Below are 17,264 nucleotides of genomic sequence, written 5' to 3'. Positions count from 1 at the left end.
CATTATAAAAATTAAATACATATGAAACAGCAGATAATCTATCAAACATAAGTAAGAAACTTTGTGGTTTATAAGTCAAAATGATTATGACACCCTTTAACCAACAAAGTCATGCTTACACACAAATCTTGCTGGATAAATTATTCAATCTTTTAAAACAAGTTCTGTGACAACTATGATATATTTTATTTTAAAATTTAAAAGTCAGGAGATAAACTATTTCAATTTTGCTTTTTAAATGATTGCCTGAAACCAAAAAGAAATAAAAAACTGACTCAAAAACTGTTTCATTAAAGCCATCATACACTTATGTGTAAGACTGTAATTTTCAGAATGTTTCTCATATATGCCACAGGAATAAGTCAGGGGAGACAGCTCCCCTGATCTTTCTTCAACCCAAAAGCTTCATTTTATCTATTTTCCAAATCATTTTGAAAGGATTCAACAGTTTTTAAGTTTCAAATACTGTTTTCTTGATTTATAAGATTTTAATGTTCAGAGAATGTTCCCAGGGATACCAACAGTCTGTGCCATGTCAGAGAATGTTACCATGGATACCGACAGTCAGCACCCATGACATAATGATCACCTCAAGCTCGGAAGACAGGTAAGATCTGGCCAAGCCCTAGCTTTCCTCTTTCTTATCTTGGTGATGCTGCACGCCATCTCTCTAAGCCTCTCTTTGTCCATTTGTGAAATTGTGCTAAGAGATGCACCCTGGCGGGTTACGGTAAGAAGTAAATGAGATAACCATGCAAAACACAAGGCAGAGCACCACTGTCTGGTGTGCACGTTCAATAAATTTAGCACTGCCATCATAATTACCAAGCTTTCGGGGCCTAAGCCCCATCATTTTAGGGCTTAGCAATGAAAACCTACAAAGTACCAAGACTAAACCAAGCTTCAGTTCCAACATGCCAGTTACTTAACAGCAGCTATGAAGTCTTATTTCATGTGTCTGCAATATACTGCTCAACTTCTTCTGCCCTAAACCTAAGAAATGCAGAATCTAAATTTATCATCTCAATCTTAATAATATATTTAAAATGAAGTTATTTTTCTAGTCCTTAAAGAGTTCCTCCCTCCTATCATTAATACTTAATGCTTACTGCAAATTTAATAATAAGCCTTACAATTACAACTAAAGGTCATGAAGTAAGCTCTGAATTGTGTCTCTTCCTAATGGCAAATAAATTCCTAAGTTTAAGGCCAGCAAGATGACTCAACAGGTGGAACCTGATTTCACTTTGACCTGAGTTCAGTTCCCAGAACCCACATATGGGGATGGAGAGAACTGATTCCACAAAACTGCCCTCTGACCTACACACACACACACCATGACACGTGTTCATACATACACTTCACACACACACCCAAGTTAATATAAAAAATATTTAAGTTCCTAAATCTAGATGTGTCACTGTATCAGAAGCTATGGGGATAGAGAACAGTAAAGTACATTGCCCTTCTCACTCAAGAAGCTTCAAATGTGTTATAAGATATAAGACAAATGGATCAAATTAATATAACAAAGACATTTTTATAATAAGAGATATGAGCATACTTCTTGGTAGGCACAACACAGATATATAGTTATAGATATACAGATATAGACATAGACATAGAGCATAGGCTCAGAAACCAAGCTGTCAACTCCCAGGTTTGCCATCCAAGCCAGAGTTTAAACAGTATCTCAACCCTGCTCTGTGTAATTATGAAGCTTACAGAAATTAAGGAATGAAAAGCATCTAGCACAATTCTGCACATGGTAAATGTCTGTGCCTTTGTTTGGGAGTCGTGAGTAGAGAGAGTTACTGAGGATTTCAAACAAGGAACTTTCAGAAGCATAATATATAAAACAGACAAAAGCAAAGGTGCCCCAGCTGAAGGGAGATGGGAAGCTTGGAATCCTCTATTTGCCTCCTCCTACCTTATCCTGAACATCCTAAAGGACACAGAACACAACTGGCCAACAACTTAAGTCTTTCTAAATTAAGACGTGAACAATGGGCTAAAGAGGAAGGAAGAAACAAGTTTAAATAACCAGTTATGGATAATGTAGAAAAAAATTGCAATGCTAGGGTATCTAAAAGATTGGTCCAGTAAAGATGCATAAATCTTATTTTCTGATTATCTCAGAAACATTTCCCAAGCTTATCTTTAAGTAAAATCAGTGTTGGTAAAATAACTGAGAGCTACTACAGACTGACATACTGGGCATAAAAGGCTTAAAGTCTACAGCACTTGACACACATGCAAAAGTCATTGCCAAATAACTAATGAAAAGGAGACCGTAAATTCTCACCAAGCAGTAAGACCATCTACTTTCAGGCAGTGACTGTTTCCACGGTTCCCTTGGATTGGTTGTGACTACTACAGGCAATTAAATATAGACTCACGACAATGTGAAAAGTGCCTCCGAGTTAGAGAGCTCACTGGCTGCTGCCACAGAAGACCAGACGCTGTTCCCAGCATCACATGGTGGCACACAACCACCATAAGTCCACTTCAGAGTGACACCTCTTCTGGCCTGTGTGGGGTGCCCGCACACAGTGAACACAAACTCACAAGCAAACACAAATACATAAAAATAGACACACAAATAAATGATCCATAAGATTGCAACACTTACTTTTCAAGAAATTTTGTTGATAATATTTGCAATAGATCAAATAGTTACTTTCAACTATTTACTCAGGACCTTGCCCGTAGGAATTTTCAAAGTTTTACCTTGACTCTTCTAAAGGATGCTGGACTGTAAGAAGTCGAGGGTGGCGTAGCCGGGTGAGCTGTTGGACTCCTCGTTTTAAAGAATCGATGATTTGATCCTTTTCAAATTTTTGATATTTGTCAATCAGCTTTTTATCAAAGACAAAAACAGCCACTTCCTAATTAAAAACAAAATATGTAGCTAATTTTATTAGGAAATATTTGAAAGTGGTAAAATCATATCTAAGTGCCCTAACCGTCTATAAACAAATAACTAGTTTCATGGAAATTTTAGCAATATTGCAATAATAAACCAATAAAAAGCTAATTAAGTAAATACAAATAAATCTAAATAAATTTAGAAGTATAAGACCCCAGGTCCTTATACAAGGAGATATAGGAAAATACCCATCTTGAAATTGTGTTATAAGACACACACACACACACACACTATGTACCACTCATTTCCTCTACGTAGCACTCCTAAACAGAAAACATTTTAAAGTGCTTAAAGATTCAAAATGCTGTTCATAATAACTTTGTAGTATTAAATTTATTAAAGCCTCATATAACCCAGGCTATGCAGGCTAAGGATGCCTCTGCCTAAAGAGCACTGGTTCTTCAGGTCTTTAGGTTCACCAGCCCTGCAACAAAATCTTGAAAAGACCTTCCCAAAAACAGGAGTGATCATCTGCCCAAACACCCCGCTTGTAAGGAGCTTTTATGCACGAATGACCTATCCTCCTTCCTTCTCCCTGTTCTCTATAGCAGTCACTGGAGAGTCACCAGTCCAGGAGCTGTCTGTCCCCTCACTTCTCTAAGACTATCTTGGTTACACACACACACACACCCCAAAGCATAATCCTCTTTGCCATATTCTTTTTATTTTCTCAGTTTCACAAGGGAAATCGTCCTATATTTACTCTATCTTTCTAGGTGGTCCTGTAACAGCACCATCTTCAGGTGACAGGTACTCCAGAAACCTGAGAACAAATTGGCACAGAACAGCAGGTACTTGCCAAGACACTCTGAACAAAGACTAAGTCTTTAAAGTCCCTCTCAAAAGTCTCAAATGAAACTGTTAGCATGCCTCCCATTACACTCATTTGTCTCTTCTAATTATGTTCTGGGTTTTTGGTTTTTGTTTAGATATCAGAATTGATGTTTTTACAGTTAGTCTGGGAACTTATTTATCTCAAGACTTTATTGAAAATTTTCAAATCAATAGTTTCCTCAAACATAATAAATTGGATGCTCTTAATACATAAAGAAGTAGGTTAAGGATTTTAGAGCATGGAGGCCTTAAAGAGAGGTGACACAGAGAGAAATGACAACCCAGAAACTCCAAGGACTTGGAAATCGTGACATGTACCATAATAGGACACAGTATTCAACCAACATATTTACACAAGTTCAGACCAGAGTTTTGAGAAAATTTTCCCCCAAACAGCCAGCTGCCACCAAAGAAGTTTTCAAACAGGAAAATGGAAGATTTGATAACTGAAGATCAAATAACACACTATAAAAAAACTACAATCCCTTATACACTATAAACATTAAATTTTAGGCATCTTAGGATACCATTGACTTAACGCCAACACCCATACTTTGTTTCTTTTCTACTGTAAGCATCAGTTTTCTGCTAATACCCATCTGATCAATGCTATACACCTGATCAATGGTCTGCACATTCAAGATCAATAGCATCTGTGAAAAATACAAGCCTCATACTGTCAATTTAGTAGGAGACATTAATGCATTAGGATTGTGAAAAATGTTGTGATGTAAATTTAATGCCACACCAATGTCAGAGACAGTTAACACCCAAGAATGTAACTAACAACGCTTATAGGTCCAATTTCCAGGGCCAGTAAGATGGCTCTGTGGTTAAGGACGCCTGTCTCCAAACCTGTCAATCTGAGTTCAATCCCTGGGAGCAACGGTGGAGGGACAGAATTATCACAACACGTCCTGACCTGCACGTGTGCAATGGCAAGTGTGCCCACATTCACTGTCACCCCTCCCTCTAAGCAAATATGTATCTTTTTAATGTTTCAAAGAATCCAATTTCTTGGCCTGGAGAGATGGCTCAGAGGTTAAGAGCCCTGGCTGCTCTTCCAGAGGTCCTAAATTCAATTCCCGGCAACCACATGGTGGCTCACAACCATCTGTAATGAGATCTGGTACCCTCTTCTGATGTACAGGTGTACATGCAGGCAGAATGTTGTATACATAATAAATAAATAAAATATTTTTTAAAAAATCCAGTCCAAAAGCATACAAGTCCAAACTGCAATACCACTCCTCCACTTACTCTTACACTGACCTTGAACTCAAATCCTTGTTCTTGTTATTTTCTCAAGTCAGCTAATTAATTACAGAAACAGGTAATATTTGCAGTTATGTGTCAAGTACTTGGCTGAGTCCTTTTTAGGGATTATCCAATTCTTCAAGGGTATCCCATCAGACATATTTTTATAGTTATCCCATTTTAAAAATGACTGGACAATGAATGTTGTAAACGACTCCACAAGAAAGATGAAGAGTCAAGACTCAAAGCATCTAGTCTTTAATCCTAGACCAAATACACCATTCTGTCAGCTCAGAAATAACACAGGACAAATAAGGAGAGTTCATGCTATATACTTTTGGGGTAGGTGCCAATGAAGTTGAGTGACAGCTTTAAATTTCATACACAGATTGCATAACCCTTATACAAAGAAAACTGATTGGGATCAGGATTGTTTCTGACACAGACACAGGATTTTACAAATGCATGAGCTCTCTTGCAGACGGGATTCAAGTCTAGGCATGAATTCTACTATGTTTCACATACACTTTACACACAGCCTGAGGGTAATTTTTGAACAGTATTTAGGCACTTGTATTTTGAATGCATCTGATACATGGAATCAGGTGTAGAATTTTCTAACACATATTGTCACTCAAATTGTTAGAAGTGGAGCATATTCAGTGTAGGTTTTTAGACAAAGAATGCTCACTGTGTATACACAACATCGTACCTCTTTTGACTATTAAAAAATTATAACCAGAAGGAAAAAGTCTCCTATCATACTAATTAAATCTAAAAACAAGTGACCCCGGAGTCTAGGTTTCTACCTCACTGTTCACTTACACTCATGTGAAAAAAATTTATTTTAATAAGTGCTCTTCTATAACACATTTTATAAATGTATCTAATTTAAATGTGTTTTTCACAGTGCCTTTTTAAAATATATCACATGCAATGGCTCTGGTACTCTTGCCATTTCACTGCTCTTAAAGAGAAACTCTCCAGTTCATGAGGAAAAAGAAATTCTACCAGGAGATCCTAAATTTACTGCTCAAAGTTGAAGATGACAGACTCTTCCCCCATAGATCACAAGAGGTTATTAACCGTCTTTCAAACTTGCCTTCTTCAGTCAGCTAATGACAACTCATCAATTTCAACAAAATTGTACTGGTAACCACTTCAGGCCTCTTGATGACTCTGCAAATTAAAACTTTGCACTTTTAAAAGGTTTCGGCTTGATTTTCCACAACTCAAGCTCTGTGGCTGCTGGAGAGCAGATTCTCTTCCAGAACACACTTAGAAACCTTTAGACTGTTTATTCGCATCTGGTGATGGTCAATTTTGTCACTAAGTTCATTGTCCTTCACCATATTCTGAAGTTGGTTAACTTTTATTACTGAACTTGTTTTTATCCTTTAGTAATTTATCCAGCGATATTAAGAGCAACCAACCAGCAACCTAATTTTCCTTATTTCCCCCAAACTGTCAAAAGTTTCAAACATAACATCACTGAATCCATTGCTACTCACTAGTGATGAATCAAGATAATCAAAGGCATTTATCTCTAAGTCTGAAATGTAGTTTACACTGTGGACTTCCAGTTTTTTCCGAGCTTCCACGAGAGAGTGACTGGAAAGGTTTCAGTATCTGAAGGTGCTGGTGAATTTGAGGGGGGCGGGGGCATTAAAGAGCCTATTCCCGATACTTAAAAGATTCATTCTTTTTTTGTTTGTTTGTTTGTTTTGTTTGTTTGTTTTTACAAGACAGGGTTTCTCTGTATTGTTTTGGAGGCTGTCAGTCCAGCCCGGCCTTGAACTCACAGAGATCCGCCTGCCTCTGCCTCCCGAGTGCTGGGATTAAAGGCATGCACCACCAACGCCCGGCTTAAAAGAATCCCAGCGCCACCACTGCTCGGCTTAAAAGATTCATTCTTATACTTCTGTTTCTCTAGAACCACTCTGGTCTAGTTAGGGTTCTCAAGAAGTCACAGAACTTAAGGAAAGAGAGGGGGGGGAGAGGGAGAGAGAGGGAGAGAGAGGGAGAGAGAGGGAGAGAGAGGGAGAGAGAGAGAGAGGGAGAGAGAGGGAGAGAGAGGGAGAGAGAGGGAGAGAGAGGGAGAGAGAGGGAGAGAGAGGGAGAGAGAGAGAATGTGTGTGGGGGGTGAATTTTTTGGAATGAATTACAGGCTGCAGTCCAACAATGGCTACTTATGAATGGAAAGTCCAAGAATCTAGTAGCTATTCAGTGTTCAGTTCCCTGAGGTTGGATGGGTCTGCTGGGTCCCAAAAAGGAAAGGATAGTCCGACAAGGAGAAAGCAAGCAGCGAAGAGCAAACCCTGCCTTCTTCCACTGTGCTTATATTGAATGCCAGTAGAAGGTGTGGCCTTCCAGCCTCAAGGTCTGGATCACAAGTGTGCCCTCCAGTTCTGGATTATAGTTCATTCCAGTTAGAATCAAGTTGACAACCAAGAATAGCCACTATAGGTGGAAAGACTGTAAGAGCCAGAAGTTGATAACACCAAACACAACAGGGCAGCTAGTTGCACACATGAACGCACAGCCACCGTGACAGTGCACAAGACCTATGGATGCTCCAGCCAGGCAAAATCCTAGTATAAGAGGGAGAGTGGGGATCAAATCCTACCACTAGCTGAGGAGCCAGTGGCACTGGATAGCTGCAGGGTGTTGTGGGGTACCGGCCTTAGGGCGTGGCTTCTTGTCTACAGATGTGACCTCTCACAAGGAAAGAGGAAGGGTCAGTCGCTCTCTTGTATGGTGGCTTCCACTGACACCAGGGCAGAACAGAAGGAAGGGAGACTGAGGTGGCTCTCTACGTCGTCGCTGTTGTTCGTGTTTCCTAAAAAGTCTTTGATGTCCTCTCATGGATTCACACACCTTCACCAACAGCAGTTTCCTTTAACAGTGTAACACCTGGTAGGTCAGCCACACCACAGAGCAGGCCCCACCCCAGACCAGCTGGGAACACAAACTAGAAATCTCAAAACTGGGAAGAAGTGATGTAAAGGGGGAGAGGATGCTTATGGGAGGAATCCAGGGAATGAATATGCTCAAGATACATTGTACGAAATGCTCATAGAATAAAGTCTTTTGTAAAATACTACTTTCTTATTAACCTAACTTTAAAGAAAAGACTATAAAATTACTGAAAAAAACATGGCAGGGGTGCAAATATACCATAATACGAGCACAATAGAAGTTGAGGCAGGATGACCTGATTTACAATTTTTAAAGCTACTTGCTTAGTATAAAGTTGAAGTCTGCCAAAAACAATATAGTTCAAGAAGTAAATCTAAATTATACAATGAAGTGTGCAACCTTCTGAGTCACCAGAGATAGCTGTTCAAACTCAAATGTTCTTTTTTTTGTTTTTTTGAGACAAGTTTTTTCTGTGTAGCCCTGGTTGTCCTGGAACTTGCTCTATAGACTAAATTGCCTCGAACTCACAGAGATCTGCCAGTATGTGCCTCCTAAAAAGTATGTAGAGGTGGGGTAAGAGAGATGCCTCGGTGAGTAACGGCATTTGCTGCCAAGACTTATTTATGACCTAAGTCCCACGTGGTAAAAGGAGAAAACCAATTCCCTCAAGATGCCCTGACTTACACACACACACCACAGACACACAACAGACACACACCACATACACACTGGATGTAATTTAAAAAATGTTAAGTAGAGACTAGGTATATAAAGAAAAAACTATCATGTTTTAATTATTTAAATTGGGAGTCTTAAAATTATAATAACCCTAACACATAAAGGCAGTATACCAATTTTAAAGGATGTAGGTATGGTAAACTTTTTCATTTGTACAGTTTGGCCCAAAAATTCTCATTCATAATTGTTTTTTTTTTTAAGTACAATTCAAAGATCAAAAAAGCCAATGAAATAAAAAAAAGAATAATTGCTCCAGAAAACCTCTCAAATATTTTTTTTAGAGTGCATAACATGTCTGGAAAGAATACATATGTTCGGATAATCATTTTAAACCTAAACATGAAACTCTAGAGACTCAGTTACAGAAGAACTATACAGAGACTCAATAAGATAAACCCTATGCCTAAAAGTTTAAGAGGTGAGAAACAATTATTTCACTGAAATTTCAAAACTTAATAGACAGATACTCCACCCAAACATCTGAAACTAAAAAGAGTAACTGTGGCAAGGCCGGTAGGATGTAGACAAACTAACAGCTGGTGAGAGTCTGCCTGGATCCAACCACTGAAAAGCTGGTGCAGAACACAGGGCAGTGTGGGATTCCACAGTAATATGTCAAGCACATCTACAGTGGTTTGAAAGAAAAAGGCACCCAAAGGAATGGCACTATTACGAGGTGTGTACTTGTTGGAGTAGGTGTGATCTTGTTGGAGAAAGTGTGTCACTGTGGAGGCAGGCTTTGAAGTCTCACATATGCTCAAGCCACACCCAGTGTCTCTGTTCACTTCCTGTTGCCTTTGTAAGAACTCTCAGCTCCTTCTCCAGCACCAAGTCTGACTGCATGCATGCTGGCATGCTTCCTGCCATGACAATAATGGACTAAACCTCTGAACTGTTTGTTAAGTGAGCCATCCCAATTAAATGCTTTCCTTTCTAAGAGTTGTTGTGACACCCCAACTAAGACAACATCCAAGAGCTATTCTAGCAGTTCTTAAGAAAAACTGTCAGGCCTCATATGACAGCATACTCCAATAATTCCAGCACTAGGAAGGCCAAGGGAGAAGTACTATGGGTTGCAGGCACCAAAGAAAAAATTCAAAACTGTATTTCTGGTTTGTTTGTTTGGTTGGTTGGTTTTACTGGTCTTTTGCTTGCTTTGTTCTGATTTTTGTTGGGTTTTGTTATTGTTGTTGTTAAGACAGAGAACATACACTAGGTGGGTAGAAAGGATCTGGAAAGAGTTGAGGGGGGTAAACATGATCAGAATATATTTTATAAAAAATTTAAAAGAGCAAAAACTATGTCCACCAAGCACACTGGTTTATCCAGGTACTTCCATTCCCCAAATCAGTACATTTAAGGAAGGATGGAGTAGAACAAAGCCTCCTGGGAGAAGCCAGGTCACACGTTCAGGCAGCAGCTGACAATAGCTGTGGCTCAAGCATTTGGCCTGGCTCTCCTGTTGTCTGAGAAGCAATACAAGCTCCCACTTTACTTACCATGGTATTTTAAGATGTGAACCACACTTAACAAGTGAGTGTCAGCCCCTAAAACTCTGCATAAAGGCACTAGTTGATTTCCAGGTCCTTAATAAGAATGCATTCTGTATATCTGGCATGAGTTTTCATATTATTCATAGTCACTGCGTAACAATGTATTAGTCATCAAAGTACATGACAGTGCCCCCAAAATAATACTGCCTGCTAATATCAAAGTTGTCATAGTTTATTAGCAACTTACTATGATACTCCTATAATGAAGAAATCAGATTTATCTTAGACATTCAGCAATATATAGCAGAAAATACTACAAAAGCAACCTATATTATTGCTGTAGAAGACTATCCTTTACAACTACATTAATGATTTCTCAGCTAGTCCACACTTAGTAACCACTCACTTTTTAGAATGAGTTAATGAGCTGAAAGAAAAAAATTATGTTCAAAACTGACAATTTAAATCAACTATCATTTAAGAGAAATATCAACTTTGAATTTCAATAGATTTCCAACCAAATGGCAATAAAAAACAGAAAATCATATTTCTACAGAAACTGAAACCTGAATTTCTTTTTGTTTGTTTTTCTGTTGTTGTTGTTGTTATTTTTCAAGACAGGGTTTCTCTGTGGCTTTGGAGGCTGTCCTGGAACTCGCTCTGTAGACCAGGCTGACCTCGAACTCAAAGATCTGCTTGCCTCTGCTTCTCAGAGTGCTGGGATTAAAGGCATGCTCCACCACTGTCCAGCTAAGCCTGGATATTTCTAACCTTACAATTCCAATAGAAACTGCTAATAAACTGCAACACTAATTAGGCTAGTGAGATGTGGGTAAAGGCACTTGCCAACAAGCCTGACAACCTGACTTCCAACCCCAGGACCCACAAGGTAAAAAGAAAAAGCCATCATGTTGTCTCTACCACAGCTACTCGGTTGTATATGTAAAAAACAAAGTTATCCATATTTTTAAATTTTAACAGGAGCTGGAGAGATGGCAGTGTTTAGCAGCACTGCTTGCTCTTTCACAGGACCCAAATTCGGTTCCAGCACCCATGCAAGGTGGCTTACAACAAGCACCTATAACTCCAGCTCCAGGGGATCTGTTGCCTCTGGCCTCTAAAGGTCTATACATTCATGTGCATAGTCCCCACTCCACAAATACACATAATCAGTTAATTAAATAATCATCCTTTATATTTCTAAAAACATCCCCTGGTGTCTTGTTTTGTTTCTTTTTGTTTTTGTTTTTTGAGACAGGGTCTCTCTGTATTGCTTTGGAGGTTGTCCTGGAACTCGCTCTGTAGACCAGGCTGGCCTCAAACTCACAGAGATCCACCTGCCTCTGCCTCCTGAGTGCTGGGATTAAAGACATGACCCACCAACGCCCCGCCACCCCTGGTGTCTTAAGCCATTTTTTTCAATATAACTCATTCAAACTACTCCAAATGAATAATTAATTAACAAAATAAAAAATTGAGAAACCTATTTTCTATCATTCTATAGACTAAAAGACCAAATAACACAGAATTGGACTGAGGTACAACTCACTGGTAAAGTCCTTACGTAGCTCATTTGAAACCCACGTCCAATTCTCTAGTGCTATTATACAAGAACAAAATACTAAATAAGGGATACTTAATGCTGGCGAAAATTTAACACACTATTTCGCCAGTAACAATTGACAAATATTAAAACAAATTTACAAACTGAGAATTTTTATCCTAAAACATATACCTCATTGAATATTACCATCTAATATGCTAACAAGTCTTTTTATTGTTGTTGTTATTTTGTTTTTTGTTTTTCCAGACAGGGTTTCTCTGTGGCTGTAGAGGCTGTCCTGAACTACCTCTTGTAGACCAGTCTGGTCTGGAACTTACAGAGATCCACATGCCTCTGCCTCCTGAGTACTGGGATTAAAGGCATGTGCCACCACAGCCCAGTCATGACTTTTTTTTTAATTACTAAAGCAGAAGTAAATTGCCAAGATGATATGTAAAATGATGAATATGCACAGCTTATGCTGGAGAGGATGTGGAGAAAGGGGAACACTCCTCCATTTGTACAGCCGCTATGAAAATCAGTACGGTGATTTCTCATAAAATTAGGGATTAACCTACCTCAAGACCCTGCAATACCACTGTTGGGCATATACCCAAAGAAGGCACATTCACACCACAAGGACATTTCTCAGCAATGTTCATAGCAACATTATCTGTAATAACCAGATCTTGGAAACAACCTAGATGCCCCTCAACTGAAGAATGGATAAAGACAATGTGGTACATTTACACAATGGAGTACTACTCAGCAGTAAGAAACAATGACATCCTAAAATTTGCAGGCAAATGGACAGAACTAGAAAAAAAACATCCTTGAGTAAGGTAACCCGGACCCAGAAAGACAAATATACTATATACTCACTCATAAGTGGATAACAGACATAAAGCAAAGGATACCCAGCCTACAGTCTACAACCCCAGAGAAGCTAAAAACTTCTTCCAGAAACAGATGGATGCAGGTGCAGAAATCCACAACTAACCATAAGCTTCTGGAGTAAAATCAAAGTGAGGGAGGATCGATATGAACAAAGGAGTCAAGACCATGATGGGGAAACCCACAGAATCAGCTTGACCCCAGCTAGTAAGAGATCACTAACTCAGGTCTTTCAAATGGGGAACCTGAATAAGACTGAACTAGACTCCCTTAATATAGGTGACAATGCTGCGACTGGGACAATATATGAGGCCACTGGCACTGGGTCCAAAATCTAACACTAATGAACACCCTGACTTAGTGGAGCCCATTCTATATGGAGAGATACCTTGCCCAGCCTAGACACAGAGCTGTGGGGGGCGATGGGTGGGGAGGTGCCTTGGTCTTGCCTCAACAAGATGATGGGACAGATGGGACAGACTTAGTAGACTTCCTAGGGGAGGCCTTACCCTCTCCGAGAAGCAGATGGGGGGGGCAGGGCAGAGTGGGGGGAACAGGAGAAGAGGGGCAACTAGGATTGGTATGTAAAAAATAAATTAATTTTTAAAAAAATGATGAATCTGCAACCAGGAGATACAGTAGATATTTAAAAGCATTTGCTTTGATTTCGTAAAACAAAATGAGACCTAAAGAGTCCATTTAAGATGCCATTAGAGGCTGGAATGATGGGGGGGGGATGGGGGGGGCCCGGTAAAGTGCTTGCTGTGCAAACGTGAGGATTCAAGTTTACTTCCCCAGCAGCCACATAAAAGCAGGCACAGCAACGTGTGCCTGCCAGGAGGAGACAAGTGGACTGATGCCCAGAGATCACTGGCCAGTGAGGCTAGACAACCAGTGAGCTCTGACTCAGTGAGAGATCCTGTCTCAAAAGAGAACAAGGAGAATGACTGAGGACAACATCCCAATGGAGACCTCCAGCTCCCACCCACACAATCACCCAAACCTAGACACACCAAAACCACACACAAAGAATGTGTTCAAAGACACTGGCACTCCTTATTATAATCCCCACGTGTGATGAGTACAGACAGGACACTCAAGTTCAAGGGCAGCCCCAACTTCAGTCAGGTGGAGTATGAGGACAGCCTGAACTGTCTCAGGGGGAAACCCACCTGAGAACTTTTGGCATTTCTTAATGGAAAAATGAAGTCACTCTGTCACATTACTTTAATAACTAACCTGTTTAGTTGACTTCTTTGTGCCATTAAAAATCTTCCATGCCAGCCCATTGCCACCACTGGCAATATGTCGACCAACATCAAATTCTCTAGTGACAGGATTTCCCATAACAGCACTAGTGACATCAGCTGTTACTTTTGTAACAGTACTCTTCAATTTATTAAGCATGGACTCCATGGCTGCAGTACTTGGTAGTTCAAGTTTCCTAGAAACACAAAAGGATATGGAAAAACTGAATAGTTTTTACTTGTCTTAGGCACACATTTTAAAAATCTACCCTTCCCCCAAAAGACCAATACAACACCATAAAAAGTTGTAAGTTGGTTTTTTTGTCTTCTGAAAAATGTAACCACAGCCAGGCGGTGGTGGCGCAAACCTTTAATTGCAGCACTCGGGAGGCAGAGGCAGGCGGATCTCTGCAAGTTCAAGACCAGCCTGGTCTACAGAGCTAGTTCTAGGACAGCTCCAAAGCCACAGAGAAACCCTTTCTTGGAAAAAAAAAAAAAAAGAAGGAAAGATGTAACCACAAGTAGAAATTTTACCCTAAAACACTCTTCCCAGTAAGAACAAAATAAAAAGTTTAAAGGGCCCAGTGTCTTATTCAACAATAAACACTAATTTTTACTTCTATACATTTACTTTATACACATACATGCATGCATGCATGCATACATACAACTAAAGTTAACGGTTACTGAACCCTGAGATAATCTGAGAACATTTTCTAAAAAGAAGTAGTGCTTGGTACAGTGATGTGTACCCACAGTCCCAGTTATTCATGACACTGAGTCAGAAGGATCCCTGTATTCCACAAGTTCAAAATCAACTTGGCAGCATTAGTCTGAAATCGTAAAAAACAGGAGCTGTGCCTTCTGCTCCTAAAACAAGCTCTTGGAAAGCTGAGGTAGGAGAGCTGTAGCAAGCTGAAGTCAATCCGGCTCTCAGAGTGATACATGTCTCGGAAGAGGAGAAAAAGAAGACAACACTGATGAGGAGCCAGAACAGCAAACACTGATAGCAACGGGGACAAACTAAAATGAAAACTAAAATGTACAAAAGCTAGGGAGAGGGGTGAGTGGGTAAGGCAGGTGTCATACAAGGAATTCAGTGAACCACAGAAAAGGAAAGACACACACAATGCCTACAGCTATCACACCGAGTAACTCAAATTCAGTAATTGAAGTACCACAGAAAACAGGTAAATTATAGACAGACTTCACATCATAGACCATGGATGTACAGAACCGAAAGAGGCCTGGTAAGCAGTTTACCGCGGCCAGAGACCGCTCGGACAGCTGCTGCTCTTGCAGAGGACCTGGTTCAGGCTCCAGCACCCACTTGGTGGCTCACGTCTATCCTTAACTCCAGTTCCAGGAGTCCAATGCCCTCTTCTCATTCTGTGGCCACCTGCACACTTATGATGTACATACATATATTTAGGCAAAACACAAATGTAAAACAAAATAAATCTTATTTACAAAAAAAAGTAACAGCTTACCAAAAACTACAAAGTTAGGAGAAAAACTTTCAAAATTCAAAGTAAAATAAAGACATCCAGGAAAAATAAATTTTAAATTGCAATGAAAAGGTACAACATCTAGCCGGGCGTTGGTGGCGCACGCCTTTAATCCCAGGACTTGGGCGGCAGAGGTAGGCAGATCTCTGTGAGTTTGAGGCCAGCCTGGTCTACAGAGTGAGTTCCAGGACAGCCTCCAAAACAACAGAGAAACCCTGTCTCAGGAAAAAAAAAAAAAAAAAAAAAAGAGGTACAACATCAAACTACTTAAAAAGAAAGATTCAACTATAAGCTGCTTAAAAATACAATGGTATGTGAAAGTCTAACAAAATGGCAGGGATATAATAATACAGGCACAACAGACCATAAAATAGAACATTTTATAGTAACAAAGCAATCAATTTATCATCAATTATGAGTGTCTATATACCCAACAAGACAGCTTTGAAATAAATGCAGCAAAAATAGAATTAAAAGGAAAAAAAACCAGCAATTTTGTTGAAGACATCAAGAGTTCTTAAACCTGGCCTTGAGGCATAGACCTGTAATCACAGCTACCTAGAAGGCTGAAAGAGGGGACCACAGTTCAAAGCTAGCCTGGAAACATAGTGAGACCCTATCTCAAATTAAAAAGTAAAAAAGAGGGTTACAGATACAGCCCAAAAGCCAAAACACACACACACACACACACACACACACACACACACACACACACACACACACACACAGTGATAACAGACCAAACAAAGTGAAACGACACACTAAACTGTTTAACACATGTAATAATCATACTTATGTTCAAGGTCTTGAGTTCCACAAAACAACAAAAACTGCATGTCCTAGACATGTCTGTGATGATATTTACCTAAACTCCATGGCTTGGATTAAATAAAGCACACCACACTATACAGCAATCTAGAAATTAGATCTTTGCAACTATTTCAGCTCTTAAAACCTTCAGATGCCATCAACCTAAAAACACACGAAATGTATTTACTGGATACATAAGCAAAATATTTGAAGACTAGTGAACTAAAGCAGCATTAACCTGTGCTCTGCTTGCTCTGTTAGTTATATTTATGCAAATATAACCTTTCTGCTATTAAAGATTTGAACTATGTAAGTGGAAATAGATTTGCTTTCCTTTTTAATGTAATGCTGCACTTTGTAAGCAGTTAGAAAATGTTGCTATCGGCATGATGAAAACACTCATTTGCTGTGCCCAGCTGCTCTCTGAACATTGGCTGCTGACTTTGAGAAGGTATAAAGATACAAAATCTTATCTAAAACCAACCTACCTACTTTTCTAGCTCTGCAAGACCAGCTCCACACTGCGTATTCTGCCCATCATTCTACGGAAGGATACAGACAGAGATAAACGGTAATATTTCTGTTCTTTAGGTGCAGCAGACCCAGACCCAGCAGTGAATCAGAGACTGAATGTGCCATGTTATAGAAACATTAAATGAGCTCAAAAGGGCTAGAGAGATGGCTTAGCGGTTAAGAACACTTGTTGCTCTTATAGGGAACCCCACTTTGGTTCTCAGCACCCACGTGGTAGCTCACAACCATCTATAATTTCAAAGATCGATCCTCTTCTCTCCTCCATGGACACCAGACACATGATACATATACAAACATGAGGGTAAAATACTCCTAAACATAAAAGTAAATCTAAAACTAAAACATAAAAAAGATGAGCTCAAAAATGTTTTCAAGTGGGAACAAAAAAGGGACGGAATAGTAGGAAGGACTACTATGTGCCATGAAACAGAAGATTATGATGTACACTGAAAATGATTAAAAAAATTATGAAGAAAACAAAAGACAGTTTCAGAATTGGTGTTCAAATCGAAGGTACCTATCAAGCATCCAAACAGAATCAACACTAATTACACAGGA

At 39.5% G+C, this 17,264-nt stretch overlaps 1 protein-coding gene across 7 annotated transcripts in view; it reads right to left on the bottom strand.

Annotated features, from left to right (window-relative positions):
- Positions 1-17,264, bottom strand: part of Scyl2 (SCY1 like pseudokinase 2) — a 58,049-nt gene that overhangs the window by 35,412 nt on the left and 5,373 nt on the right. For 6 of the 7 annotated variants that reach the window (XM_040755093.1, XM_040755095.1, XM_040755099.1 and 3 more), the window contains exons 2-3: positions 13,847-14,051; positions 2,731-2,888 (exon numbers count right to left, since the gene is read on the bottom strand). In XM_040755093.1, the coding sequence (XP_040611027.1) occupies positions 2,731-2,888; positions 13,847-14,023 (335 nt within the window). In that variant the 5' untranslated portion in view covers positions 14,024-14,051. Of the gene's footprint in view, positions 1-2,730; positions 2,889-13,846; positions 14,052-16,660; positions 16,715-17,264 lie in introns of all 7 variants that reach the window. The other variant, XM_040755094.1, reaches the window with a different exon arrangement.

This window comes from Mesocricetus auratus, unplaced genomic scaffold (genome assembly GCF_017639785.1).
Source record: "Mesocricetus auratus isolate SY011 unplaced genomic scaffold, BCM_Maur_2.0 Super-Scaffold_100011, whole genome shotgun sequence".
In the NCBI taxonomy this organism is placed as follows: domain Eukaryota; kingdom Metazoa; phylum Chordata; class Mammalia; order Rodentia; family Cricetidae; genus Mesocricetus; species Mesocricetus auratus.
This window is presented reverse-complemented; position numbering and strand designations above follow the sequence as displayed.